This window comes from Neltuma alba, unplaced genomic scaffold, assembly GCF_004799145.2.
Source record: "Neltuma alba isolate B1F8T4 unplaced genomic scaffold, ASM479914v2 tig00010816_pilon, whole genome shotgun sequence".
NCBI lineage: Eukaryota > Viridiplantae > Streptophyta > Magnoliopsida > Fabales > Fabaceae > Neltuma > Neltuma alba.
Window position 1 is genome coordinate 473,686 of NW_021635624.1, and position 15,851 is coordinate 489,536.

The window sequence follows — 15,851 nt, forward strand, 5'->3', positions numbered from 1 at the left end:
CAGATATGCTTTTTTAATATATTTGGGGCAGGGTGAGAGAAAAATATAATTGTGCTATACCCATTTCTCATTTTTATAAATATACTCTGTTAATATATAATTGCATGTAAATGACGTTAAATACTTCTTTCTTTCTTTTTTGTTAGTCATATTTTAGAAGATTTTGATATTCTTATTTGCAAGCCTTAGGCTTTGCAAAGTCTAGAAGTAATTAATATGCCCCCCCCCAAAAAACAACCTTAAAAAGGGTTCTTTTAATTAATTAATTAATTAATTGAAAGATGGAGCATGGGAAAATGAGAAAAAGTATCAAGGGATAAGGTGCAAATTTGTTTTGGATGTTTTCAGTTAGGAGCAGTAGGCATCTAAAAGTTTTTTTAGATACTAATTTTTTCTGAATGTTTAAAGTCATAATAATTTTGCCCCGTACCACTAAAACTATTAACGGTCAATATAACTTTTAACGGTCAATGTTAGTTTTTTTTTATGGGGACAAACTTGCACTTTAACCAAAATAAGTTTGAAAAAATTGGGGATAAATCTCCATTTAAAAAGTTAATTGTCGAATGAGACCTGACCTTAGATAACAATAAGTTTAGAAATTAAAAGACCAAATAACCTGAGTTGCACATGTTTGATTCTAATTGCATATTACATATACTTAAATTGCATATGAATTCTAATTGTATATCACTAATTTTAATTACATATCCTTGATTCCCAGTTATATATACTAGATTGTAATTGCATATTGCATATGTCTAGTTGCAATTGCATATCATTGAACCCCAATTATATATGCAAGATCCTAATTGTATATTGCATATGTCTCATTGTATACAAATTTAATTGCATATAACTCATCCTAATTACATATGCTTAATTCTAATTGTATATTGCGTATGTTTAGTTTTATATAAGACCTAATTGCATGTCACTGATTCTAATTACATATCTTTGATCCCAAGTTAATATGCTTGATCCTAATCACATATTGAGGATGTTTAGTTACATATATAACATCATTGTATATTTTGATTTCTAATTGCATATACTTGATTCTAATTGCATATTGTATATACCTACTTGTGTATAGGACTTAATTGCATATCACTCATCCTAATTATATATCCTTAAACCTCAATTGCATATGCTTGATTCTAATTATATATTGCATATGCCTAGTTGTATATAAGACCTAATTGCATATCGTTGAATCCTAGTTGCATGTGCTTTATCTTAATTGTATATTGCATATGCCTAGTTGCATATAAGATCTAATTGTATATCACTGATCCTAATCACACATTATTGATCTCTAATTGCATATGTTTGATCCTCATTTGCATATTGCATATGCTTAGTTGCATATAAAACCTAATTATATATCACTTATTCTAATTATATATCCTTAATTTTCAGTTTCATATGCTTAATCCTAATTATATTTCATTAACGGTGTTGTGGTAATTTTTTTCCCTTTTTAATTCTACAAAAGAACCTCAAAAGTTTAAGTCCCATTCTACAATTAATTTTTCAAATGAAAATTTATCCCTAATTTTTTCAATAAGTTTGCATAGAAAAATAACATAATTATGAAATTATCGACTAATTTTCCTTTTTTCCCCTTAGCAACTAATTTTCTTAATTTATGTGAAATAAATTTTTATTTATATTTAGTTTGGGTGTTCATTAATCATCATCTAAGTGATGAATATAGAATCTGAATTGTCTGCATCAAATTTGGACAATCCAAATTTAATACAACTTTATTTATATATTTTTAACAATTTGATATTTTAATGTATGCATAATTATCTCTTAACTGTTATTTTTTTAAAAAATAAATTTTTATTAAGTCTTATAAGTTGAGAATTTTAAATCTAGGTTGTTGAAACTTCATTTAGATAGTATAGATCTCACCGTAACAATAAGCACATGGTACTTATTATTAGTGTAATAAACACGAAAACTAATTTCATAAATTTATTGTATACAAGCAGCCGGATACAATAAATAAATAAATAATATCTAAATGACTAGGGTTCCTACACCACCAGCACTACCAATCTTTCTTTTGATTGTATACAAGAATTGATTGGCCATGAGAAAGTCCCACGCGCTTAAGGCTTCCAAAAGTAGTCCCAATGGCAAGAGGAAGGCTTGTAGCTTCACAAAACCTTAGATTAGGATACTTGTGAGTCAATCTCTCTTCTGCAATTGTATATTGAGCCAATAATGATCCAAACTGCTTCAAAGGTTCCACATCTTTAATGATATCACCATACAGTTCTTCACCTTCTTTAAACTTATTCACTTCCCTTTCCACTCTCATTACCACTCCACCAACATCAAAACTTGGTGTAGTCTTCTCACCCAAATCTCATATAATTAATCATCAAATGATTACAATTGCATGTGTATATTTTAATAACCAATCATAGTAAAATAACAAGTACCCATACGTCATAAGTGAATTATTTACAAGCTCACATATGCATTTTAGTAGTTAACAATGGCAAAATAATTATTATCCATATAAAAATTTAAAAATTAAAATTAATTTACATTATAGAAGCGAATACAAAAATTTACAAGTATTAAGTGCATGTGTTTTGACAACTAACAGTAGCTAAATAACAACCGTGATTGGAGAACTTGACTTAATAGATTTAAGCAATTTGACTTAAAGTTTTGTCTTAGTAAATAATATGTGCGAGCTTACTCATATTATTTATCATTTAATTGAACTCCTAGAAAATCTAACAAGTGTTCCAAGCATTGTGCCAGTTAAGAATAACACTGGAAAAAGAAAGTCGTTGTGCTTGAAACAGCTTCTCATCCTGTGATAATCAATGGGATTAAGAGCAGTGGCAAGAAGTTTGATGAGAACCTGGGCATGCTTGAGTTGAGGCAAAACCCCACTTTCTTCAATCTTTAACACTTGTTTTGTTCTTCCATATTCACAGTACATCCAAGCTTTCATGTGAGGAGGTACAGAGCTATCTCTTGACGAAACCGCCATGATCATCAATCTATCCCTTCATGGTGGTGGCAAACCCCAACTTAGAAACACACACACACACACACACAACAATCTTGTTTATTGGTCAGCTTGTTGGGTGGCTACTACTATCTTCGATCTTTAATATAAGAGCTAGATAACTAATTTGAGTGGATTAAAGATGTTTGTTAACTTTGTTATTTGTAATAAATATGTGTTAATTATCTTCCTTCAAATACCCTTGCTAATCATGTATATTAGTTAGAACTACCATTTGATAGAACATTTAATATGTGTAACTGTTACAAAGACTATTTTGAAAAAAATAGATAAATATGAGGGACAAAGTGGATTAAGATCTTTAAACCAAATTGAATGTCATAGGTAGTACTTTTTTTTATGCATTTCCTAAGAAGGTTCATCTTCTTTGACTTTCTGTTTAAGAAAGGTCCTTCGTTACGTTTCAGGTTTTGGTCATGTCCATTATATTATTGGATCTTATGATTTTTGAAACAATATAAACGATAAAACCTGATTAGGCAGTTGAATGATTCATATGTTACCGTTTTCTCATAGGAATACTGGTCTTCGTTTATCGTTTGTTGGAATTCTTTCATGCCTTTTCTCTTTCGTTAGAAAGTTTCATCATCTCTGACTTGACAACCGCGAGAAGTTCCTTTATTCTCGCCTGGACGCAATTTTATTAGTCCCCATTCACTTCGTTTTGTCTTGACATTTTATTCGTTCGGAAAAATTAGAAAAAAATAAAAAATCCTCATTAAAAACTTTATTGGAGAGAAAAAAATTGATAAATTTTCATACATAGAAAATATTAGTACTTAGTAAATTTCATATGTAATACATAAAAAGTACTAGGTCCTGATAAAGTTTTCAGTTGGGAACTTTTCATTTTCAAACAAACTCGTGTCCATCATACATCATATTCTCTATTTTCGCTCAGGTTAACGTGTATCAGATTGATGCCCATCCTTTGATTTCTTTCCATTCTTATAATATGCAATCAAACTAGAATTTCTTCATGTCTGTGACCCCACTAATTAGCCTTAAATTAGCGGTAAACCTAAACTAAAGTTCTGATAAGACTATCACCTACTCATCTCTTTTTCTTTCTCATTCTTCGACATGTTCTTAAAATAGAACTGTAAAACAAACAAAATCGCATTTCTATAATCTTTCTATTTTTTATTCTTCTCATCTTATGTGACTATTTTCAAAAGTTACTCAAATAACTTACCAAAATAATAAAAAAATTAACTAAAAATGTAACGAAAGCTGTTCTCTATTTGTTATATCGAGATTTCATTCGAACTCAATTATTTTTGGCAATTTTATACTTGTGCTTCATCCACGAATGAAAGCTTTATAATTTTTTTTTAAAAAAAAAATATTAAAAATAAAAAATTTAGATCATTTAATCTTAATTTGAAAATATTAAGTTAAAAAGTTATACTTATCTTCTGCAATTTCCAAATACATGAAATCCAAGAAAATATTTGGGAATGGATTGAATTTTCTAATTTAATTATTTTATCAAAATCTTAGCGTATACTAATCCTATATGAGACAATGATTATAGAATATTGTCCAAATAAAATTAATATAAGCATAAACATGATATATCATAAAAAATGTGTAAAAATATATAAAATAGGTAAATTTGTATTTGTGCAAATAATAGAAATGCATATGACACGTACTCAATACTACTGCCTATATTATATATTATAAACATGAGTAAAATATTACAAAATATAACTATATGTGCCATAATTATATCTTAATAATATTATATTTGTTTTAATTATATAGTTATAATTAATATATATTCTATTTATAAATGTTATATATATATATATTAAGGAAAAATCAGTAAAGGAATGAAAAATCACCCATCGATATATAAATAGAACGTTTATGCATATATTTACTGGGATTGATAAATTAATGTACAGGAAAGAAAAGGGGAAACGTCTTAAACTAGATCGAGGACCTAAAATTAATGCCAAGATAAGTAGTAATAGTGAACAAAAAATATCTAATGACATTATCATCTACTCAGCAGTGAATCTATAAACCATGAAGTGCTTATATGTCTCTCCTGGTTTTAGAATCTGTAATGGGAAATCTGGCAGGTTCCCTGGATCCGGGAAGCCTTGTGTCTCCAATGCAATAGCAGCATATTTGTGATATATAGTTCCATCCTTACCTTTCTCACCCTTTAACATGTTGCTAGAATAAAACTGCACCCCAGGTTGATTTGACCATAGCTCCATCTTTCTCCCAGAAATTGGGTCCTTCACTATAGCCACCCTGTTAAAGTGCTTTGACACGTTCTTATCCAACACATAGTTTATATCATAGCCCTCAGGAAGATCATGAATCTGACTTCCAATTTCTTTAGGTTCTTGGAAATCATATGGGGTTCCCTTAACTTCCTTGAAATGACCTGTGGGGATGAGTTGGTCATTTACTGGTATGATTTTTGAACCAAATAGCTGAATGGTATGTGAGAGAATGTCTCCACCGTCATGGTCCTTTAGATTCCAGTAAGTAGCTGAGCAAGATTCACTGGTGTGGCTTTGTCAATGGGCTTGGCTTGCATGATTACAACGAATTTGTTTGTTTGAAAAAAAACGCAAGTCACAGAAACCTCAAGTTCCCCAGGAAAGCCTAGAGAATTAATGAGGGTTGAAAAAAATTAATACGGGAGATTATTATAATCACAAAAAACTCAAAGTTAAGATACATTCAGTACTTTGAAGTATTTTCTCATATGTATGCATCACCTTAAAGTATTTTGTGATGCATCCAGTACTTCATAGTATTTTCTCAGATACATTTAGCACTTTAGAGTATTTATAATATATTTGACAACCAAGACACCCAGAAATATTTTTAAGTGTATCTAGCATCTTAGTGCTAGATGTACCAAAAAATATTATAGGATGCAGGACACACCTAAGAAAAAATAGTTTAGGCTAGCTGCTGAACGCACTTTAATCCAAAACTCAAGTGTTAGACCAAACAATCAAAGTGATTAAGATAAAAGTACCTTCATCACCGTCAGGCATAACATGACTAAATGTGATATGACTATCCTCTCTGGGATGCTACATTCCATATAACCTGACTGTAACCCTTGGGTCCAGGCCATCTGATGTTTCATTCACAGAAATCAGTATTGAAGCAACATCATATAGTGAAATTAATATGATATGATTCTATGGTTTATAATGATATTATTAGGGTAATACTAAGGAGATAAATGCTAATTATAATGATTAATACGCCATGGAGTGTGTTATTTCCATCATTAACAGGCAAATGGTAGGTTTTTCCATCCAAAGAGAATTTAGCTCCTCCAATTCTATTTGTCACACGGCCAACAAGTGCACCAAAATATGTTGTATCGTTCTGCAACATCGATCACATGAATTCTCAATAAAATTTTAATGTCCTACGAGTGCTCGCACAGATAAACTGTTTGCTTCTTTTGTTTGATAGGATAATGTCTGGAAGACAAACAAACAAATAGATTCAAATGGAACAGTTCAATCATACCTTGCAATCCTTAACAGAGTCGTAGCGAAGGACAATATCAGCCAAGTTTCCTGGAAAAAGAAGCACCACAAAAAGCATTTTAAGAATACTAAAAGGAAAGAAAATCAATATAAACACAAGAATAGAATACAAACCATCTTTATCAGGTACAATAAAAGACATAATAGTTGCACCAAAGTTAGTCAACTTGACTTGGAAATTTCCTCTCTTGAGGAAACAAGTCCCAATCTTGGGTTCCTCGGCATAAGCCATCGAGAGAAGCACAACCCCCAGGAAAACGCAGCAAATAAACGAAGACTTAGACATGGCCGAAGAAAATGAAAGAAAACCAAAGAAAGCGAGTTCATAGGACTCTATATGTCACAGCAAAAAAATAAAACTCATCTCATTTATATAAGGAGTAGTGATTGAAGATCTAATAGATATTTCCGATATAATAGGAAAAGCTTTCCCTAATAAATCAATGAATATCATAGGTATGAACCACAATATAGATATATAATTTATTATTTATTAATTTATTAAATCATGTACTCTTAATATTGAAAAAACATGGTATTATACTTTAAATTTGTATTTCATTCATATTTTTATTTCTAAAATAATATTAATAATATAAATTATGATCCTAGTAGATCGATTAGAAAAGATAATTAGTACTATATCTTAGTATATAATCTACTTATACTCTATTTGAATTATTTAAATTGAAATTGTTGTTTATTATTTTTTTATATTAACAATGTATTTCTATCTTCTTATATCTTGTATTCTCCTTATCTTATGTGATTATTTTAAAAGTTATTTGGAATAACTTCTCAAAATAATTAGAAATCAATTTTTTTAGATTCTAATTACTTTTATAGTTTAAGCAAATAATTGGATATCCAATTCTAATCCTAATGGATGTATCCTAAATTACTAGCGGTGTTAACTCATTTTATTGCTTATATATTGATTGGATAATTTTTATACAGAAAATATTTATACTTTGAACGGAAATCTGTTTTACCGAATAATATTATTTTCATTATATCGTAAATATATTTAAGATTGATTAACTAAATTTTTTGTTAGTATTTGTTTGTGATTATGAATAAAACAATTATTCAATCTAATTGGATAACAAAGGAATGAAACGTCTTTCTCTCTAATGCCAACGATACCTACGCAAAGTGTTTGCCATCCGCAAGCTTATAGTTAAAAATGAACATTGCTCTTATATTCCTTCATTAAATTTCTGTCTAACCCAAATTCCAATGACATTAAAGTATCTACATACCTGGTTCTTAATGTATAATCTAATTAACTATTTTGAGTAGTTTAAATATGCTAGTTAAACTAGTTAATATGATATATTCTTTCTAAAATATTCCAAGTATCTTTTTTAATTCTCCCTCTCCCCTTTCTACTTGATTATTATTTGCGAAGTATCAATAGAGTTAATTTGAAAAAAATTGATAAATGTGTGAAATAAGTCTTATATATATGACCAATATCAATTTTCTAATTATGTCTTACGTTAAGAATGCAAGGAATATTAATTTGCTCATCATAACACCCAGGCCAAAAGAAAAAAAAACCACATAGGCAAAATTGATGTCGATTAAATTTATTAGTTAGAAAAGCCTCTTTTTTGCGACGACAAATATGTTTGACAAAAAGTTGTTGCTGAAAGTGTCGTCGGAGAAAAATAGGGCTACAACAAACAGATGTCACATCCCAAAATTTGCATCTAACTATAAAGGATAAAAAAATGGGATGAGGGTTAATGTAAGAACTAGACGGGAGATGAAACAACTTTTGATATGAAACCCTGAAAAGATCTGGACTATCATTTCCATAATTATCGGTCTAGGAAGGGCAAAATGGAAAAATTTGAGAAAAATTCCAGAAAATCTCTGAAAAATGGGAAAAGTGTAGAGTAGAGGTTTTGAAAAATCAGTTGAGGCTCAAAAGGTAGAATTTCGGTGAAAATGAATTATTACGGAATTTCCTGTAAACAGAGGTTTTTTCGGGAAATTATTGGAAAAATGAAAGAAAATAATTATTTTAATGAGTTAGAGCCCTCAATAAATGTGGGAGATTGATGAAAAATTCATCAAAATGTTTATTTGAATTTATAAATTGGTTTACGCCTTGTAAGCTCAGAATTAATTATAGAGAATTTATTTTCCCTCAAACTACCGATAAAGGCCTAATCGGAAAAATTCAAAATAAATACCTAGAGGTGGTAAAAATTATGAAAATTTTTTATATCATATTCTCATATTAAAAGGTAAATTATCATGGAGAGAAATATTTTTTTGAGTCTGAAAAAATTATAAAATGTTACTAGTGAATAGTAATCGATAAAGTTTTTAATTTTTAATTGTGGGATAGTGATTTGATTTGTGAGCCATATTTTTGGACCAGCCAAACGATTTGTGGGCCCCACAATGGACCCATTAAAGGCCCAATTTCGTACACTTTCCAGATTTCACAATTTTTATGAAATAAAATGCAAATTAAAGGATATTGTTGGAAAAAATCTAGAGAAATGCCACATGGTGAGATTTGAAGGTTTGAGGCACTTGATGGCTGCCAACACACCTCCTTATCTATCATTTGGGCATGCTAATTAGGGGGAAAGTGGCAGAATTTTTGGTCTATACATATCCCTTGAAATACAAAGAAAATGTTAGAAAATTGGGAAAAATAAGGGAAACTCTGTCACTGTTCACCATCCCTGTTGCATGAATTCTTGAGGATTTTAGCGGAAAATCATCTAACTTACTTGAAGAAAACACTAAGGTATGTCCAAGCATCACTATCCCTAAGTTTTACATTGATTAAACAAGAATTTTTGCTTGGGAAAATTCTGAAAATTTCGGTTGAGATGTGTGATGCTTAGGAAAGGATAGAAACCTTAATAATCAAGTGAAATAAGAAAGATTAAGTGGTGTATGGATTCATTTTTGGATGAAATCAAGTTAGGTTTAAGGGGGATGATTTCGGTCAGCACTGTTTATGCAGGAGCTGATTGATTTTGCTTGATTTGATGATTTCAATGGCTTTAAAATATGTTTTGTGTAGGAACGTTGTTGGAAAGTGTTTAAAATCATCGGAATCAAAAATAGAATTTTTGGAAAATTAAGGACCCCTATTCGGCCAACCATGTTCATGGGGAAGGAATGTGATTTTCAAAAATCCGATTGCACCATTGATTCCTCATGAAAATTTGTGTAGAATTGAGTCATGAGATGGTTGATTCTAAAGAAGGAATCAATTGTTAAAAATCAAAGAAAAAGGAGGGAAATTGTTAAGTAATGTTTAAGTATTAGAACTAAGTTGTCTTGTGATTAATATGGCCTATGTTTATGCTTGGTTTAATAGGCATTGAGAGGAGGAATTAAGGAGAAGCACTGCTCCTTGGAGGAATTAATTAGACAAGCTTTGCAAAGGTAGCTTTGAATTATAATTTGATTATTTATCTTGTTTGTTTGTTGTAAGTGTTGTTGCTTGGATTGGAGGAACTTTGTGATGACCTTGATTGTTGATTGACATTGGTTAGCTTTGGCCAAATGCTTTGTGGCATGTCAATGCGATAATATAAGTTCCTCTCCTTTATGACATTGATTTACATAATATGAATTCCTATGAGTTGGGAATGGTTTGGATTGCATGACATTTCACAATTGAACTTACATTGATTTACATAATAATTATAATTCATATGCTACTAAGATTTTTTTGAAATCTCATTCCTCCTATATTATTTTATGCCCTAATTAGGAAGTGACTAGCATGGAGCAAGGGAAAGAATTGGCCTTGGCATGAAATGGCTTTATGAATATGTTATGTTAGAAATTTATATCAAATATGCCAAACTTTATGTTGATTTTATGATAGGTTATGGTTGAAATTTTAATGTAATTATATTGTTATTTCATGTTCCAATGTTGGAATTATGCTTGAGGCATTGTGGAGGGATTGTGGTTGAGGAAAAAGGGAAATAAATCAAGAAAATGGTAATTAAGGGATAGAAATTTTCTAAAAAGTGCCAAATTTGTAGCACACAAAAATAATAAGTAATTGTTGGAGTTTTGAGTATGAAATTTTACAGGCAAATAGATCTCATTTTTATCTTTAAAATAAATGGTAATTCAAAAAATTTGGAGTTGTGCGCTAAGAGTTATGCCTTTCTAAAATTGGATAAAAATACTGAAAATTCGAAAATTACCAAATAAACAGTACACTTTTATGAATTTTCTGGAATTATCTGGATAGAATTGGATCTAATGATTATTTTTCCTCCATAAAACTCTTAGCATGATCCGTGTAAAATCAGAACACCTCATTTTGATTTCTCTAGAATTAGTTATGAATTTTCAAAGTTAGCTCATTTTCAGATAAACAGTGTACGGACAGGATGAATAGTAAATCCTGAATTTAAATTTTTCATCCGGAAACGTTATAAATGACTTATATTGATTTTAATTGACATACAATGGATTATAAAGAGAGGTGTGACAACAGACGTTACCATGTCACCGTCGATCGGCCACTAACCCCGCCAAACATTACCATGTGTCACTCGTCAACTCATCATGGCCCACATGTCAGCCCTGCGCCACCTTATCATGCCATGTCATCAACCTAATATTTTTTCCATACAATGCTTGCCCAAGACTTGATCTCTTGCTGTTGAAGCGCTCTCTGCCATCTGAGTTAGAGTAACTTTGGATCTTAGAGGTATAAAATTAAATATATATATATATATATATATATCATTAAATACTGCATCCATATGTATATATATTGTTTATAGCATAATATTTATATACATATATATATGTAAATATAAATATATATAATTTTAATATATAAATATATAATGTATACTTAATATATTATAATGTGTGTGTATTAAAATATAAAATCGGATATTCCTATCTCCCGTATTAGATTTCTAATATCTTTTTGAATACCTTAAAAATGATGTTTAAATAATATTCTTTTTAATACCTTTTAAATATTCTTTTGTTGTTCCTAATAATCTATTCTATATTTTATTTTGATACTATATGTACTTTTTTCCTTACTTTAAAATTTATTTTTATTTAAATTATTATATAATTCTAACGCTATCCTCCTTTTTTAACATTATGTTTATCATGATTATTTAATTTTATGAAAAAAATATCTTAAATTATATTATTTATATTTAGATTTCAAGATAGTATTAAAACTCATATTTATATTTAGATTTCAAGATAGTATTGAAAATTCATATATTAATATAATGTTTAGAATATTCGTTTTGAAAAATGGATATAATAAGTTATTTTTCTTCTAGTTAATTATCTAACTTTTTAGAATTTATTGAAAATAATTTATATTATGGTATCATTTTTATTATTTTAAATTTTAAATTATAAATTTACATTGTGAAAATGGAATATCATTACCTTGTTTATTTTTTTCATCAAAAAATGATACATTTAATGTTTTGAGATGTCAAATATTATATTTAAACAAAAAATTATATTTGTTGGCGAGAAAAAATAGTTGTAAAAAGTCATATTTTGAGTAGAGACTCTAAAAGTGTGATTTTCAGCAGCAAGGCAAACATTATGTCATTGCTGAACTCAGACTTTTACGTTACTTTAAAGAGTCATCGCTGAAAGTATGAGTTTTTTGCGATGACAAATTGAACAAAAAAATATTTTATTTAGACAAAAAATTATATTTTTTTGTGAAGAAAAAGAGTTGTAAAAAGTTACACTTTGAGTAGTGACTCTAAAAGTGTGACTGTTAGCAATGAAATTAAAATTAAAGTTGTAGCTGAAACTCATATTTTCAACAGTGACTTTTCGATAAAAGTCACTACTGAACTATCGCTGTTGAGAGTCACTTTCTTTTGATTATTTATAATTTTTTAAAATTCATTTTGTCAATTGTATTTTATATAGACACATATGTACAAGATATTAAACTTAATCTATCAAATTAGTAGAAAAATTGTTTTTAAGTAGACACTAAAACAATAAAAGAATTTATTTATGTACTTTTCCTAATCTTTATGTAAAACCTAATTAATTAATTTAAGTAGATTAAGTATATTAGTTAAATTAGTTAATATGATATATATTTTTTCTAAAACATCCTAAACATTTTTCTCAATTTCATCCCCCCTCCTATTTATCATTGTTGAGGAAAATTTGATAGGGTTAATTTGAAAAAAATTGATAAACATGTGACGTAAGTCTTACATATAGGAATAACATCAACTTCTCAATTAGGTCTTATATTAAGAACAAGAAGAGTATACATAGTATATAATTGTAAATGTCTAATACATCTTAATTAAAGTCATGATTTAAACATAAATCCTATGAAAATGAAATATCATTATCTTATTTTATTTTTATCATAAAATGATACATTTAATATTTGAGATGTTAAATGTTACATTTAAATTAAAAAAATTAGATTTGTTGGTGAGAAAAAAATAGTTGTAAAAGGTCACACTTTTAACGTGATTACAACTTTCAATAGCGACAATTAAAGTTATCGCTGAAACTTAGTTTTCTAGCGGCAACTTTAAACTTTCAGTAGTTGTAGTTCACTTTTTTTAGCGATGACTTTTTATAGTCGCTGTTAAAAAGTTCGATTTTCAGCAGTAACTTTAATTGTCAACGCAAAAAGTTAAATATTTAATGATGATTTTCAAGAGTCGCTGCGGAAAATCATTGTTGAAAATTAGTTTTTTTTTTTTTTGTAGTGTCACTTGTATAGATGAGTTGCTTGTTTACAGGCTTGATTGTGAACCAAATAGCTAACACCGTATGCGGGAAATGCCTCCACTATCATGGCCCCTCAAGTTCCAATAAACTGTGTTAAAGCCGGATTTACTGGTGTGGCTTGTTGTCCTTCGCTTCCATCTTCCCAATCAACTTGTTTGGTTTGAAAGAACAAGTATGTCATAGCAACCTCAAATTTTACGAATAGTATACGTACAGATGCTTTTTTCTGTTGCATATATAAACCAGAACTAGAGCACTATGTGTTTTGTCAAAACTGACATAGGTAGACGTGATATGAGTGTTTACTTTGTGGGAAACCACATTCCATGCAGCTTCTTTGCTTAAACCACGGATGATTATATTAAGTCAACATTATTGAATAAGTTACCAGATACATCGTGGATTAGAAAGAACAATTTTGATTGTGATTAAGGACCTATTTGGTTGAAAGAGGGTATGGAAGAGGAGAAATTAAAATGACTCTCTCGTTTGGTTAAAATTTTGGAAGGGAGGCGAACTAAAATTTCCTCTTCCCTCCCCTCTTTTACCCCATTTTGGCTCCCTTCCAATTGGAGTTTTTAGAGGATAGCCAAATATCTTGACTAATTTATTCTTATAAACTTTATGATATTCTATAAATATTTATAGACTAATTCATGATTTTATCCGGGCTTTTCTCTTCTTTCTACTTCTTTCTCGGGCGCTATGCTTATAGCTTAAATTTTCATCTCCTCGCACAACCTTATTCACATTGCTATAGCCCAAAACGTTGCTTTGTTTTCTCTTGTTTCAGGGGTCACGTAACATATATTAGCTTCAATCCTTAATATAGAAGTTTGTTTGACTTTTTTTTTATCCTAAATATAAGATCCTAATCTATTTTGTTTCTCATATTTATTCATTTTTTCCCAAGATAATCCTTGAAATAATAATAGTTCTAACCAATATATTTGATTAGTAAAGATATTTTAGGAAAAAATATTTATTTATTATAATAACTAACTTAACTAATTCTTTAATATACTCAATTTAGTCAACCAGCTCTTATATAAAGACCAAAGGTATATATATTTTCTTTGCTTCTTTCTACTACATTTTCTTTGGATTTTTTTTTTTAAGATTTGATGTGGTTTATAGTTTCACGCTGTCTCCATAAATTATATTATCATAATAGACATATCATCAACTAAAAAAATTATTTTATTTTGCCATAACATACAAGTAAAAAAAAAAAAACTAACATATGACGGTATAATAATAAATTAGTTATTACCTCGCATCCCCTTCCCTTTTGAAACAAACAAAGGATTATTAAAAGGTTAAAGTGCAATTTTAATAATAAAGTTTATTCTAAAGAGTATTGGCACCATAATGTTTATTTGGTGCAAAATATCCATGAAGTTGTCAAAAGGAAGCATTTGGCACCAGGTAGTTAATATCTGTTAGTTACTGTCAAAGAGGCCCACGAAGTTAGTTTTGATGTGTATTTTTAACAACAAAGTTTATATCAAGAGGCATAGGCACCATGGAATTTATTTGGGTGTAAAAACTAAACCTTATGAAAGGGGAAAACTAACAAAATTCTTCTTCTCCCATAAATGTCTATTAATTTATTCTTTTGGGTCCTACCAAATCCTGTATTTTCTCTCCATTAATTTTCACTTCCAAATTGATCCATCTTCTCTCATTATAATCAACACACACACTCTATTTGTCATGTGTTTTCTCGCCTCCAAGCCTTTTATATGTATTTACCAAAACAACACCTTTCTCTCATAGGATATGAGGTTTTTACTTACACCCAAGTACTACCTTCAGTTCTTAATATAGGACGCAATAGACTAATTGAGGAGATTAAAAAATTAAATAAATTACTTTGAAGCATTTATTTATAGTTTTTCTCTCCAAATAAATTTGCTTGGCTTATAAACTAATATATTATCAAATGATGCATATGAATATTTTAGAGAGATTATGTACTATATTCTATATTTAAGTAATTACTTTACTTCTTTAATTTTTTTCAAACCTGTTCATTATACTAAGGAGAAGAGGAAGTTAGAATGAGTAGAGAGAAAAATGATATTTAGTGGGACTCAAAAAAAATAAAATTAATAGATGTTATGGGGTTGGGAGAATTTGTTATTTTTTCCCTTTTAGAAAGGTCATGTATAAATTGCATCCAAGTAAACTTTATGTTGCCTAATACCCCTTGATGTAAACTTTATTGTTAAAAAATGCACCTTAAAACTGACGTCGTGGGCCCCTCTAATGGTAAACTAATAAACGTTAATGGCTTGGTGCCAGATGTCCCCTTTTGATAACTTCATATATATTTTTGCACCTAATAAACTTTATTGTGCCCAGTGTCTCTTAAAGTAAACTTTGTTATTAAATTACACCTTAACCCATTATTAAATATCCCTCCCCTTCCCTCCTCTCTAATCAAACCAAAGAAATGCTCCTCTGATCATTAA

At 29.3% G+C, this 15,851-nt stretch overlaps 1 protein-coding gene and 1 pseudogene across 1 annotated transcript; both read right to left on the bottom strand.

Annotated features, from left to right (window-relative positions):
* Positions 1–2,062: 2,062 nt before the first annotated feature.
* Positions 2,063–3,025, bottom strand: LOC114759298 (2-methylene-furan-3-one reductase-like). The gene is made up of 2 exons (XM_028948460.1): positions 2,768–3,025; positions 2,063–2,368 (listed from the first exon to the last, which is right to left on the bottom strand). Exons 1-2 carry the CDS (start codon positions 3,023–3,025, stop codon positions 2,063–2,065), a joined length of 564 nt encoding a protein of 187 aa, XP_028804293.1.
* Positions 3,026–5,076: 2,051 nt separating this feature from the next.
* LOC114759300 (aldose 1-epimerase-like) lies at positions 5,077–6,892 on the bottom strand (annotated as a pseudogene).
* Between the last annotated feature and the right edge of the window lie 8,959 nt (positions 6,893–15,851).